This window comes from Colias eurytheme, chromosome 25 (assembly GCF_061535395.1).
Source record: "Colias eurytheme isolate Ceu_HAF_F1 chromosome 25, ilColEury1 Martin Lab GWU primary, whole genome shotgun sequence".
Taxonomy (NCBI): domain Eukaryota; kingdom Metazoa; phylum Arthropoda; class Insecta; order Lepidoptera; family Pieridae; genus Colias; species Colias eurytheme.
Window position 1 is genome coordinate 1,369,035 of NC_143004.1, and position 15,003 is coordinate 1,384,037.

Below are 15,003 nucleotides of genomic sequence, written 5' to 3' on the forward strand. Positions count from 1 at the left end.
TGTTGATGTAGGTTAATTTATTAGGAGATTAGAGCATTTGAGTTGCAAACAAGTAGGGCTTACAAACGCTACTATACTATTCAGCCTGTCGTACTCACATCAAAGCTATTGAAATGCAAGTGTCAAGAGCAGGGTCCCCCCTTAGCTAATGGCTTAAATAAATGTGTCACATTCTCCCATTCAATATTCACACTTATCACCTCGTCCCATGACCCATTTTCACGTGGACAAAAACAATTGCTCCATTTCAGCACCGCATTAGATTGCGCGCGCATCCTTCGGATATCGAATGGCCAAGTCATTTTCCTAACCTCAAATAACCTTAAACAGCTGTTGTATTTTCTAAATATGCGTAATAATACGTTTCGGAGCTAACGTTGACCGCGTGAGGACGCGTCGGGAACGATTACGAAATGATTTAATTTTGGAACCGGCGTTATTACAACTTACGTTTTTTTCGTCTAGTTTCATTCAGTTTTCAGACAGACTTTTCGGCGGTCAGTTGCGTTCGGAAAATAATAATAATTTCTAATTAAGTGTAGTAATTTATTGTCATTGATTTTTTTTTCTTTTCTATTGTATATAGGTTACATTTTGAATCGTTTTTATAAAAGTATTTTGTGTGTTGTGATTTGTGTGAAACATGAGTGTTTGTTTAAGACGGTAGTGTGAACATTAATTAAAATGGAAGACTTCGATTATGACTTCGCGTACGAGTGTCGGGTTGGTATTACATATTTGAAATTAATTATTAGTTTTTAATTTCTGCTAAATTAAAAATATAGTTTGAGTTCGTACTAATTTCCAAATTTGTTATACGTCGTCAGAGAAAAAGGGATTATACCGGCTTGTTATATACATACATACTTATTATACAAGCGACATGTATTTTTACCCGTACGAAAAAAACAAATGTTAATTAATAGAATTATATTCGTTCTTGTTATTACCTTACAAATTAGTTTCTATTAGAATTAAATTTAAGCCGGACAAAAACCATATAATTAGAATAAGTTATTAATAATTATTTCTAGGTTAAAATATACTATCTGACTGTAATACTAATTTTCACATTTCAATCTTCCATATTAAACTAAATTAAATTGTTTATTTATTTAAAGAATTACAGCGAAATAATGTATGTAAGTCGATATTAGATTTGTTCTTTGTGAAATTTATTTTATGACAAAAAATATAATCTTATATTTTCAGCGCCTCGTGGAGGCAATGGCGCCGCGCTCAGCACGCTCGTTCCGTCAGGAATTCAATATGCAAGACGTTGCAACCACGGAACACACGTATACAACGCATTACACAACAGAGAAGTAAGTCCATGTCCAATATAAACTCCTAAAAACAACAATCTGTAGTAATTACTTACCATGAAATGCACATTTTTTTCCTCTCACAGATTTGTCAGGACATCGCACACGACAGAGCTAGATGGTCACACGTCCGTTAAAACAATGACCAATGGCAAATTAAATTCCCCCAATTACACAACAAAAACAGTTATAGGTGATGACGATAGACCCGATGTTAGAAATCTTAAACGAGTACACAAAATGTACGAAGGGCCAAACATTATAGAATCGAGGGGTATCGTCCATCCTGAAACTAGGGAAATCTTGACCGTTGGTCAGGCTATTAGTATGAGAATATTAGATGTGCGAACAGGAAGGTTGTTATCTTCCCCTGACACAAGACAGACAATAACAATAGAACAAGCGGCCAAAGAAGGCCTCATCGATCCTAAATTAGCTGCAAGACTAACAGGACCTTGCGGCATGACGGAAGATGGAAATGAAGTCACGCTGTTAGAAGCAATTCAAAGAGAGCTGTACGATGCAGAACAAGGTCTATCAGACCCAGCGGAGAAACGAATTAAGGTGACTGTTGAATCTGAACCCGGACAAGGAATGAGTATATCGGATGCGGTGAACCGCGGTCAGGTCGATTTACAAAGGGGTCTATACAGATTGCCCAACGGAACTTACATTACTATTGCTGAAGCCTATCAGCGGGGCTACCTCATATACAATGAGATTATCAAAATAAAATCGAGCGCTTTATCTCTATCTGACGCAATTAGCCACGATCTTGTAGACAATAATGGTTGGATTTTGGATAGGAACTCGGGTGATAGATTCCAATTAGATGTAGCTATTAAAAATGAACTGATCAATCCAAATATTAGGGAAATAGTCGACCCTAAAAATGACACAAAAGTAACGCTTGCTGAAGCGATAGAAAAAAATATAATAAATACAAAACATTCGAAGTACATTCATAACATGACTAAGGAAAAAATGTCTTTCAAAGAGGCTGCTAATAAACGATTTATTTGTAAGCCGATGACGTTGAAAGATGTTTGTGATAAAAATTTAATGACAAATGATGGTAGGATAATATCTTCTTCAAATAGGTCACACCTCACCATTTTGGAAGCTATTTCTACCGGCGTCCTTGATAGTGATACTATTAAATGTGTTACTGACACGCAATCAGCCCAACTTCTTACACTGTCAGAAGCACTAGCGGCTAAAATAATTTTACCTGATAATAAATTCCGTGATAATTTAACCGGTGAAATTTGTACCATACCTGAAGCAGTAGATCGCGGTCTTATAACATCAGTATCGCAAAAATCTATATTCGATATAGATGGTTTTAGAGATCCTAAAACTGGAGAGTTTGTTTCGTTTAATGTAGCGCATAGTAAAGGAAATCTTAAATACGCTAATGGAGAAACGTTTTTAAAATCGGAAAGCGGTGATTTTGTATTCTTAGAAGATTGTACAAAAGTATCCACTATAAGACCAGAAGTATTAGAAATGTTTAGTAGAAAGATAGGTGTATTCGAAAATGAAAAGGAGCTATCTGTACTTGATGCCGTTTTTAAAGGCATTCTCGATCCTAAATCGGGTTACTTACTCGATGTGAACACTAAAAAACCTATTCCGTTTAATAAAGCAGTAGAAATTAATATGATTACACCAGAGGGTGCAGCTTTGTTAAATTCACTTTTAAACATAACTCTTACAATTCAAACTGTCACAAAGACTGTTAAAAGGTATGTCACCGTAACGAATACTAGTGAAAAACATAGTTCCGAAACAGTTATTACATTCTCTGAAGCAGTAAGACGGGGTCTTATAGATGAAAACACGCAAACGTTTACTGATCCCACTACTGGCACTGTTTTCCCAATTCAACAAGCTTTAGATGAAGGTTTGTTAGGTGTTGATCAAAATGATCCCCGTGTTGCTCGAATTTCTGATCGCGTAACGAGAAAAGATTTAATTCCTGGTCAAGTAGTTGAATTAAAAATAACTAAAAAATCATTCATAAAAGAATTACCACCTAGTCCTGAAAGTAAACTACAGGAAGACCATCGACCAGAAACCATTAAAAGTCCCGATTATGTTAGGGAAACTAAGCAGCCGCGTGAAGCTGTCTCACGAGAAGTAAGAAGTGTTACTTCAACGTCAGTCGTTAGTGAACCTTCCGTTACGTCATTGACTATAAAGAAAAATACAATTGAACTACCGCGCGGAGGTTGGTCTCTTAAAGACGCCATTCAACAAAATTTGTTCGATCCAATTAATGGCATATTTATTATTCCCGGTACTGACAGAGTTCTTGATTTACAAGAAGCTTTAAAATTAAATTTAATAAACTCTGATTCTGCTTATGTTATTGATCCTAAAACTAAGAAAGAGCTTCCTCTGCATGCAGCTTTAGAACTTCACATTTTAGATAGTAGGGGTCAATATAAACATCCTAGCGGCCCGTTGACGATGAAAGATGCTATTGATAGACAATACATAATTTTCGTTCAACTTACCACAATATCTAAATCTACACAAAAAGTTATAACAATAACGTCTATGGCAGGTATGCCTGATAAAATGGAAATATCGGAGGTTCATGATAACGCCGGAGGTGTTCTAATTTCTGAAGACCAAACAGCTTTAGAACCAGTTCAAGTAGAACCTGGTGTAATATATGATCCTGCCACAGCATTAGTTATATCTACAACTTCAGGTACTTCTGGAAATATAATTGAAGCTGTAAATCAGGGTATTGTACCGAGCAAGTCAGTTAAAGTAACAGATCCACAAACAAAGAAGCTCATTTCATTAAATGAAGCAGTAAATAAAGGCATTATTGATAAAAATACTGGTGAATACAGAAATAAATCAGGACAAAAAATTAGTTTAGCAGATGCCACAAAGATAGGTTTGATAGCTGTCTTGGGCGCACCCCTTGTTGCAGCGTCTAAGGTTATTCAAGTTGTGAAGAATACTATGGTAGTAGACCCGAATACGGGTGAGGAATTACCGTTGGAAGTTGCTTATGAGCGTGGTTTAGTTGATCCGGCAACTTACAAAAAATATGAAGAATCTTTACGAGCGAGAACTCCGAACGATGATGATAACATGACAATGGACCACTCTACAACTGAATCCAATATCACGATCAGAAGAGTAATAACATCAACTGTAATTGATCCTAACACGGGAGAATCTATTTCAATTGATGAAGCTCATGAAAAAGGTATTATTGACTCAACCACATATAAAAAATATAAGGCTGCACTTAAGGATACATCGCCATCAGACGTAACCAATGTTGATATAACAACTAAAGGAATATCAAAGCCCTTGTCAGTGGGAGCAGCAGTATCTGAAGGATTTATAACTGTAGAGTCTATACAAAATAGTTTAACGATGGATAGAAATAACGTTGCAAAAACATTAGGTCAAGATAGACTTATTAAACAAGAAGTTGTAGAGATATCTAAAGTACAGCAAAATGATAAAGCAAAATACATTAATAATGTTTCATCATCTTCAACTGGAAAAATGACCGGTGAATTAAAACCTAAAGTATTACAAAAACTAAGAAGACACGTAATTTTTCCCTCGGAGGCAAAAGATAAAAAAATAATTGATGAAAAAACTGAAAAATTGTTGGACGGAATTAAAATGCTCAAAGAGCAAAATGGAGATCCTATTACACTTGGAAAAGCAATCGAAGTAGGTTTGATTGATGCGAAACAGGGAAAAATAAGAGATCCTGTACGTGGAGATGTGATTAATATCAAGGAAGCTATTAAAAGAGGTCTGCTGGATGAAGAGGGTCAAAATGAAATATTACTACCCTTGGCTAGAAGCTTAACAATCCCAGGAGTATTAGAACAAGGTTTGCTTGACCCAAGCACCGGTAAAATTATTCATCCTGAAACTGGAGCGCATTTGAGCTTAAGAGAAGCTATTATTTGTGATATTATTGATCCCTTGTCGTGTATCTCAATTGGCCCAAATAATTCGATAACAATCGCTGAAGCTATTGACAGAAATATTATTGATCATGAAAGAAACGTTGTCAAAACAAGCGACGGCCCTATAGATTTATTATCTGCAGTAAATATGCAAATTTTCCCCGAATCAAAGATTATTTCGGACATTCCTCCAGCTGCTATGACCCTTCCAGTTGCAATAAAACAAAATGTTTTAGATCCAAAAACAGGAATATTCAAGCATCCACTTAAAAATGAAAATATACCGGTAAGCAAAGCGGTCGATAGAAATTTAATTATGGCTATTCCATATCCTCATGATTCATCGGCAACTAAAATTGACGATGCAATAAAAGATGGCTTAATTGATTTTAATACAAGCACATTTACTGATCCAAAAACAAACGAGCGAATGCCGATTGATAAAGCTTTGGAACAAGGATTACTGGTCGTGAAACCAAACACAGACGTTAGTGATGTAATAACGACAATCACAGAAACTTTTTCATCGGAACACACCGTAACAACAAAAATGGTAGAACTTTTAGCAGATTATGTTTTAGTTAGTGCAAATGAAGTACAAAATATCAAAACGGGTGAAATTATCACTATGGTTGAAGCTCGTCGTAGAGGAATTGTTCGCGATGAACAAACTAATAAAGAACATTTTATTACCAGTGACACGACTTTTAACTTTGGTGAAGCTGTTGATCTAGGCTACATCAATATTGAAAAAGGTACCTTTACACATCCTAATACTGGTGAAATTTATTCCATAACAGAAGCAGTGAATAGTGGTTTATTAAATACTGATGTTCCACAAGAAGCAGATAAGAAAACACCAAAAAAAGAGATGGAAATGTTAGATTTGAATGAAGCATTTGATCTACTTTTTGACGAAAAGTCACAGAAATTCAGAGATCCAACATCGCCAAATAACGTGTTAACATTAAAAGAGGCATTAGAAAAGAAAATCGTTAATCCTGATTCTGTAATTTACGATATTAACGCTGGTAGACCAGTTACCGTACAAGAAGCTGTATATACAGGATTAATTGATTGTAAAACTGGTAAATTTAGGGAACCTGAAACAGGTAAATCCGTTGATATTAAAAAGGCAGCTAAAATGGGCTTAATTGCTATTGTAGGTGCACCAGTATTAGCAGGCATGGCAGTCGTAGAAGGTGCAAAAGCTATATCTAATAAGATAATGAAACCTAAGCAAAATGAAATCACTGTTCCAGATGTCTCAACAACCAAGAAAGAACACGACATTAAACTTAAACCTTCTATTTCTAATCTTAAGGAGATAGAAACTATTAAGAAATCAAATGACGATGAAACCACCACAGTTAAGAAAAGAGGTGATAAAGAATTAACAACGCAAATTGAAGCTAAATCTGACTCGAAAAATAAGCGTTTACCCGCACATGAACCGTTGGATGAAACAGATAGGATGACTCCTTCATCCGAAAATAAAAATATATTGCATAAAGATAATAAACCAGAACCTAAACAAATTAAGCAATTAGAAAACGAAACTTCGAAATTCATTATGAAAGAACAAGAAAGTGCTTTAGGTCAGTCATCCAGTCCCGTTCCGAAAACAGACGAAAAACATCATTTAAATGACGACAAAAAGCAAAATAAAATTGCCACAGTACCAACAAATCAATCGGAAAAAACTCCGGTATTGGAAACGGAGGAAACTTCGAATCAAAAAGTAACAACACCAATAAATAAGCGTGTAACATCAGAAGACGTCATTGAACATACTATTACCACAACTGCATCCGGTGGGATCATAGGGACTGAAACAGAAACAATACCATCCGATAAAGATAAACAGCTTGGTGCTCAGCCTAGTGAAAAGCAAAACATTAAAAATAAATTAGTTGAATCTGATTCATTCCAAAAAGCGACATCAGGAGAGACGGCTAAATCTTCTCCAGGAGAAAAACCCATCGATTCACAAGGCGATGGCACTAAAAAGGAAACCATTGCAAAAGAAACAGGACCTCATGGGGAGACTATTATTGAGAAAACAGTAAATAGCAAAGAATTAATAAATCAAAATAAACTTCCAATTACAACGCTAGATAGTGTTAAAGAAGTGGAAGTAGCGCCTGGTGTTATTTTTGATGCAACGGAAAATAAAATTGCTACCGTTGAGTCCGGTAAAGTGATCGATGTACTATCAGCAATTAATGAGGGCATAATTTCATCGGAGAAAATTACAATTATAGATCCTACAAGTCAAAAACAAATAAGTTTAGACGACGCAGTAAGAATAGGTGTACTGAATAAAGATACTGGAGAAATAAAAGACAAAAGTGGAAACAGCATGACATTTGCTGATGCTGCTAAACTTGGTTTGGTTGCTATAGTTGGTGCTCCCATTCTAGCAGCATCGAAAGCGATAAGTATTGTTAAAGATGCAATCAACGATGACAAGAAACAAACACAAAGCTCGTCGGTCGTTAAACAGCCTCAAAATAAATTAGCTTCTGTACCAACTATTGACATTTCAAAATCACCAATATCTGAAACTAATGAAAGTGATTTACTTAAAGTTCAAAAACCAAAGATGGAGTTAAATGGCCAGCAAGCAAGCGATGCCAAAGCTGTATCAGCTATGCTTATAGAGGCGGAAAAACAACCATTACGAGTAATAGAAGAAATAACAGAAAACAATGTTACGAAAGAAAAGCAGGAACCGGTTCAAATTCTTTTCGAGAATATACCATTAATTGACGCTATTGCACAAGGTAAAATAGAACCGAAAATTTGTAGAATTATATTAAATGGTACTGAGTTACCGCTGACTGTTCAAGATTCTTTAGACCAAGAGCAAATTAGTAGATTCACTCCCGTTGATGTTGTTTCTAAAAATTGCGTTATCGTTCGTATGTCTAAACCAAAAACACGACTATCTATTTCAACAAAGCTTACTCCCGAAGAACTTTCAGAAATGGGTATATATGATATCGAAAAGCAAATATTTTTGAATCCCGAGACAGGAGCCAAAATTACATTTGAAGAACTAGTATATGGCTTGAAAGTGTTTGATCCCAAAGCAATTTTAGTAAAGGATCTGAGTTCTAAATCAGACGCATTCATTCCGTTTGATGAAGCTATTTCGAGGCCCATTATTGATAAATCAACTGGCCATATGGTTAATCCAAAAACAGGAAAACGTGTCTCATTTTTGGAATGTGTACAAATAGGTTGGATAGTGGAAAAACCCGAAGATGTTACTATTACAGAACAATTCACAATTGAATCTGCTTTAGAACAAGGCCTCTATAATGCCAAAACTGGGGAAATTCAAGATGCAAATAGTGGTGAATTGATTCCTATTTCAGAAGCTATTCAGAAAGGTATTATTGATCAAGACACATTGCACATACTAGTTCCAGGTTCTAATGAAACTCTAACTTTATCAGATGCTTTAGAACGTGGAATAATAGAAATAAACAATGGAGTCATTATCATAATTGAAACGCAAGAAATAATTGAAATCACAGTTGCCATTCAACAAGGTATAATTACCTTTACACGAAGACCTATTTCCATAAAAGCTGCAATTGAAAAAGATATGTATGAACCATCAACAGGAAAAATTAAAGATACTACTACTCAACAATTAGTGACAGTTGGTGATGCAGTCAATAAGAATATTATTCATCCTACAATTTCTGAAATCAAGGATACGTCGCTAGAAAAATATATTCCGCTATCAGAAGCGCTTGAAACTAAATTATTGAATCCAGAAACAGGTAAAATTACAGACAAAAAGACTGGTAAAGACATTCCATTAGACGAAGCACTGAAAAAGGGTCTCGTAGCAACAAAGTCTATAACATATTCTTTGTTTGATATAATCGAATTAGGTTACTATTCTCCAGACACGTGTAAAGTTCTTGACCCTAGAACCGGTGAAATTATAACATTAAATAAAGCAATCGAAAATAAGCTTGTAGATCCGTCTAACGTTAGAATAAAAGACGACAATATTGATGCAGTTATTAGTTTTGATGAAGCAGTCAAGTCAGGTCTTGTAGATTTAGAACAAGGCGTTATCACTTCGCCTCACTTAAATTTCAAAGATGCTTCTGAAAAAGGGTACTTGTTTAAAGACCAAAAGCCCTGGACATTACAGGAAGGGTTAGTACAAGGTTTTTATGACCCAGAAACAGGTCTCCTAACAATAAATAATGCAACAATGACTCTTGAGGATGCAATTAAAATTGGTAATATAAATCCTGAGGCGCTTACTGTTAGGAACTCTGTAACTGGGGAAATAATAACTCTCAGTGATGCAATCAAGGTAGGAATAATAGATTCTAAAGAAGGTAAAGTAATGGATCCGGTTCAAGGTGATAAGATATCTTTAACAGACGCATCGGAACGTGGTCTGATTGTTCCAGCAAAACGCAAACTTAGTTTACCTGAGGCCGTATTTAAAGGTTTCTATGATCCTAAAACTGGCAAGTTTTCACACCCACAAAGCAAAGATAAGATTCAAACTGATAGAGCTATAAGAAAGAGAATGATAGATCCTCAGTCAACTTTAGTACACGTAGGTGGGAAAGTTATACCGTTTGAATTTGCCGTTGATAAAGGAATTGTAGATGGTAGAACAGGGACTATTCTGTTAGGTGAAGAAAGAGTAGATTTTAGAGAAGCATTTGAGAGAGGTATTTTAGTAGAGGTGCGACGACCATTATCACTTATTGAGGCGCTCGAGAAAGGTGTTTACAATGAAATCACAGGTCTCTTTATGGATCCACAAACTGGTAAGAAATACACCCTTTCGGAAGCTATTAAAATGAATCTCATTGACCCGCAATCTGTTCATATACAAGATAATAGACTTGGTAAGTGGGATAAAATCAGTATTGCTGAATCTATTGAAACTGGGGTTATAGATGATAATACAGGTAAAATTAAAAATATTAATAACGATAACGAGGAAATTAGCTTGCGTAAAGCATTTGAAATAGGTTTATTAGTCGATGGAAAAGCTCCTATAAGTTTACAAAGAGCACTACACCAGGGTATTTATGATGATAACACGGGTAAAATTATTGATCCCATTACAAATCGCAAAATTACACTGCACGAATCTATCAGGAGATCTATAATAAGTCCTAAATATCTTTGCTACTTCGATAAAAAATCTGAGAAACCTTTAACTTTAGCGGAGTGCTGCCGTAGTGACATAATTGATCGTAGAAGCGGTAAGTTTAAAGAACCAAGTTCTGACATTCAAATACCTTTGTCTGAAGCAATGAGCTTAGGTCTTATTGTGGACATAGAAAGCGGAGGGTTCTCTCTTTATGATGCGTTAGCTATGAATATGTATGATATAACGGAAATGATATTTATACATCCCGTATCTGAGAGAAAAATACCGCTTGTAGGTGCAATTAACGACGAGTTAATTAACCCTGAAACATCACTTATTAAACATATTCCCACTAGCAAATATATTAAATTACCCGAAGCAATACAAACGGGTATCATCGATGAAAATCACAGTGTTTATATTTTGCCTAATGGTAGTCAAATAAATCTGTTAGATGCTAAACATCGTGGCTTAATCGTCACTTCAAAGAGAGATCTTAGTTTAGAGGAAATAATTAAGAACGGTCTCTTCAGGGCTGACAATGGAAAAATAGTAGATCCTAGCAATAATGAATTTGTTGATATCAAAAAAGCCATTGAAATCAGGCTTCTAAATCCTGAATTAACTGTTGTAAAAGACAGTTCTACCGGCAAATTCAAACCATTACCAGTAGCTATTCAGCATGGCGACGTTGATATTAATAAAGCAAGAGTACTTGATACTAAAGCAAAGAAAACTTACAGTCTCGATATTGCATTTGATAAAGGTCTCCTTGTTACTGTTGTACAACCGCTCACGGGTCAAACTGTTTCAAAACGATACGTTCCAGACTCTTCTTCTTCTAAGGAGCCATTACTACGTGAATTTACTTTAGACGAAGCAATTAAATATGATTTTATAGATCCAGAAACTGCGTTAATAAAAGACCCGCACAAAAATAAATACATTCCGCTTAAATTAGGTATCGCTGAAGGTATAATCGATAAAAATGTTAAAGGTATGTTTGATACACAAAGGTCAAAAACACTTTGTTTCACTTTTGAAAATAGTTTGATAGTTTACGTCAGACAACCACTAACGTTTGAGCTAGCGATAGAGGAAGGTCATCTTAATATCAGTAACGCCCGGTTCACTGACCCAGAATCCAACGAAGTACTAACGATTAAAGATGCCGCGATTATGGGATATATAGATCCAGATACTGCGCTCATAAAAGATAATCTCAAAAAGAGGTTAGTTAAGCTTCCCGAAGCGTTCCGTAAAGGGCTTATGGATGCTGAGAAAGGCAATATCCTAGACACAGAAACATCAAAACTAAACACGTTAGGCGCGGCTATCGAATCAGGTCTCCTTATGACGCCTAAGAAGAGCTTCAGTCTCATTGAAACAATCAATTTTGGAATTTATAATCCAACAACTGGAGCTCTTAATGATCCGTTTATCACAACAAGCGTTATTGATCGAAAGAGATTGACACTAGGCGAAGCAATTCAACAGGGAATTGTTGATCCATCTAGTACAGTTGTGAAAGAACCGGAGACAGGGAAAATATTGCCATTGGTACAAGCGATCGAACAACAGCTTATCAATCCAGTCGAAGGAAAACTAACCATAGATCCGAAGAAAGGAATCAGTCTCGATTTAGTCAAAGCGTTTAAGAAGGGTTACTTACTGCCAGCAGAAACGAGGGTAAGTTTATTTCTTTATTTAAAATTGTTGTGCTTTTATAAAGCAATGGTGTTGCTTTGATTTTCCTTTTCCACTTTTAAATGGTGAACTATCTTGTTTAAGCGTGTGGCTTAAGTATAGCATGGCACGACACCCACTAAACATTTTATATCGATGGACACATTATATGTTTATGACAAAATATCAACCATTACCATTAAAACATAAGTCATCCAAACGTCTTTTAGAGTTTTAATAATTCGTAATTAAGCACGTACACATTGTTATTATAGTATAGAGAATGTTTATTTTCACTGATTAATTTGACTTGTGATGTGTAATTATTTTTTTGCAATATTTGATTATTATTCACAATGTTTGCTTTCTCAGTGATTGTGAAACTTTTTAATTATCTTTAACCTGACTTGTGTTCGTCTTTAGATGCTTAAGTTTAGGTTAGTATGCTTTACAATTGACAGTTTTCCACATATTTTATTTTTTGTCTGGGACCTTGATATACCCAAATATAGTATTAAAATTTATTGAAATTCATGTGTTAAACTTTTGATGGTATATGAAGGTTTTCATAATGCAGGGCTATAGTTGTATTGGAAACGTTCAATTGCAAAGGAAAATGTGCTTTCACATTTTGTAATAAGGCTCGATGTATGTTGTTTTTTATTTCCAGCCGTTGCCTGCGATGCTAAAGAGCCCTTTTGAGCTAAATCGTGAATGCTTGCCTTTGAGGGATCATATTAACGACGATTTAAAGAACCATCACCGTTTCGCAAAATACCTAACATCCATAATCACTTTGTGCTAAGAATGTTTAAGAGAGATCGAAAAGGACCCAATGTCCTGACCTGTGTCATCGATCTTTCGCTTTCCTATGTTCGCTTTCTCATTTGGAAACCAGCGATGTATGACAGCTGGGTTGTTATTATATAAATCGATTAGCGTTATGACTTTACGTTCCGATGTACTCATTCCGTGAAACGTATGTTTGTTCACAATAAATTTCGGAATGCATGAATGACGCTAAGTTATATTGATGTCGGTTATAAGGCGGAATCTCGCGGTGCAAACATTCACAATATCAAATGGTAAAACATTTTCTCCGAACACAAATACAAAGGTAGTATTTATAAATTCATTATCGTCTTTTTAATAAGCGTCTCGATGAGAAATTATTTCATTTGTTGTCGCAGTTTCTATTGCTTATTTTTTATGTTTGATATTATAATATAACAAATGAAATAAGACCTCTATTTGAATTAAGTACAATGTTATCGTTAAAAATCTCATCTAAATGTACATTTACTATCTTACGTTACTTTACAAAGAACTTGAGTTTCAGATATCTCCTGAGGTATTTCTTTTCTTTTTTATGCTCTTAACATTTAACTCTAATACAAAGTTATTAATAAAACTGAAGATGTTGATACCATTACTATGCTCTTACTGATTGCAAATGTCGAAATGTTTTTGCTAACCTTTAATTTTGGCATTTGCAATTGTGTTCACAGCTTGCATGCCACGCTTTCTTGCACATTTGTTTTTTACTGATGCACAAATACATTTTGTGTTTTCTACCATCACGCTCTTTGTATATTGGCTGTCGTGTCGCATTTGTTCTAGGCGTCGTTTCTACTGTGTAGTGTGCTTGTAGTTAAGGCTTCTTGGGTAACTAGACTATTACGTCTTCGACTTGAACATTCAAAAGCGCTCATCGTATATACCACTGTTTGTATTTCGCACCTTGTAGATTTACAGTGACTGACTGCACTGCAAACTAGTTAGATGCATTAATGATAGTAGATAGTGTAATTATGACGCTATGGGCATGTTAATAAAGCCCATTTTACAATGACTTGTTTAGATTGTTATTAACATGTTTGTATCAAATGTAGCAAGCAGTCGAAGAGAAGTACAGACTTTGCGATGAGACTCTATCAAAATTGTTGGAATGGATCGCGGTTGTGGAAGAGAGGCTGGCTAACCAAGAAGCTGTTAAAGAAGATATGGATGAACTACGAAACCAGATCAATATACTGAAGGTAAGGAAGCTTTATATCTTATTTAATTTTCTTTTGCTCCATTCACGTTACTTAACCGCCAATACCTTAAAGTAAAGATGGCTATCTATATATATAAAACTCAAAGGTGACTGCTATAGTGATCTATCAACGCACAGCCCAAACCACTGGACGTATCGGGCTGAAATTTGGCATGCAGGTAGATGTCATAACGTAGGCGTCCCCTAAGAAAGGATTTCAGAAAATTCATCCCCCAAGGGGATCAAATAGGGGATGAAAGTTTGTACCATGAAAATTTATCTTTTCCACGCAGGCGAAGCTGCGGGCAACAGCTAGTTGCCAATAAAATTCATTTCTGCTGCCTTTTTTCTCTTTTATATTTTGTTTCTTACCTTATATCTTCATTGCAGTTAATAAAGGATGACCTAGAGAGCCACCAGCGCCAAGTGTCCGCGTGCGCCGACCAGGCCAAGCAGCTGCTCGTCTCCGGCAGTGATGTGTTGGCGCCTCATGAGGTAAGTGTCCATTTTAGTGACATAGCTATTGACTAGATTTACTAGATGTATATAATATATTGTGATTTGTAATAGATTAGGCTCGGTGTAAGATAGTTTTGAGATAGTGTCGTATTTAAATTGATGTAGTTATTGCCGTTGAAACTACGCTGAATCAATTATTTTGAAACGCTGTATCAATTATTTTGAAACGCTGTGTCCTGATTTCAAATAAGGAGTTGTACATACATTAATAATATTTTCTATTTTCAATACGTAAGTAATTAAAACAATGAGTGAATTTTCTGATCATGAAAGATTCGAATTCAATTTTTTTTATTCTAAAGGTTTTGAAAGGTAAGTTGCTTT

General features: G+C 35.4%; 1 protein-coding gene across 1 annotated transcript in view; it reads left to right on the plus strand.

The window, feature by feature from the left end:
* Positions 1-1,896: 1,896 nt before the first annotated feature.
* shot (dystonin-like protein short stop) overlaps positions 1,897-15,003 on the plus strand; it is an 86,905-nt gene continuing 73,798 nt past the window's right edge. The window contains exons 1-3 of the mRNA XM_090116091.1: positions 1,897-12,125; positions 14,015-14,161; positions 14,551-14,655. Coding sequence (XP_089972217.1) covers positions 1,920-12,125; positions 14,015-14,161; positions 14,551-14,655 — 10,458 coding nt within the window. The 5' untranslated portion in view covers positions 1,897-1,919. The remainder of the gene's footprint in view (positions 12,126-14,014; positions 14,162-14,550; positions 14,656-15,003) is intronic.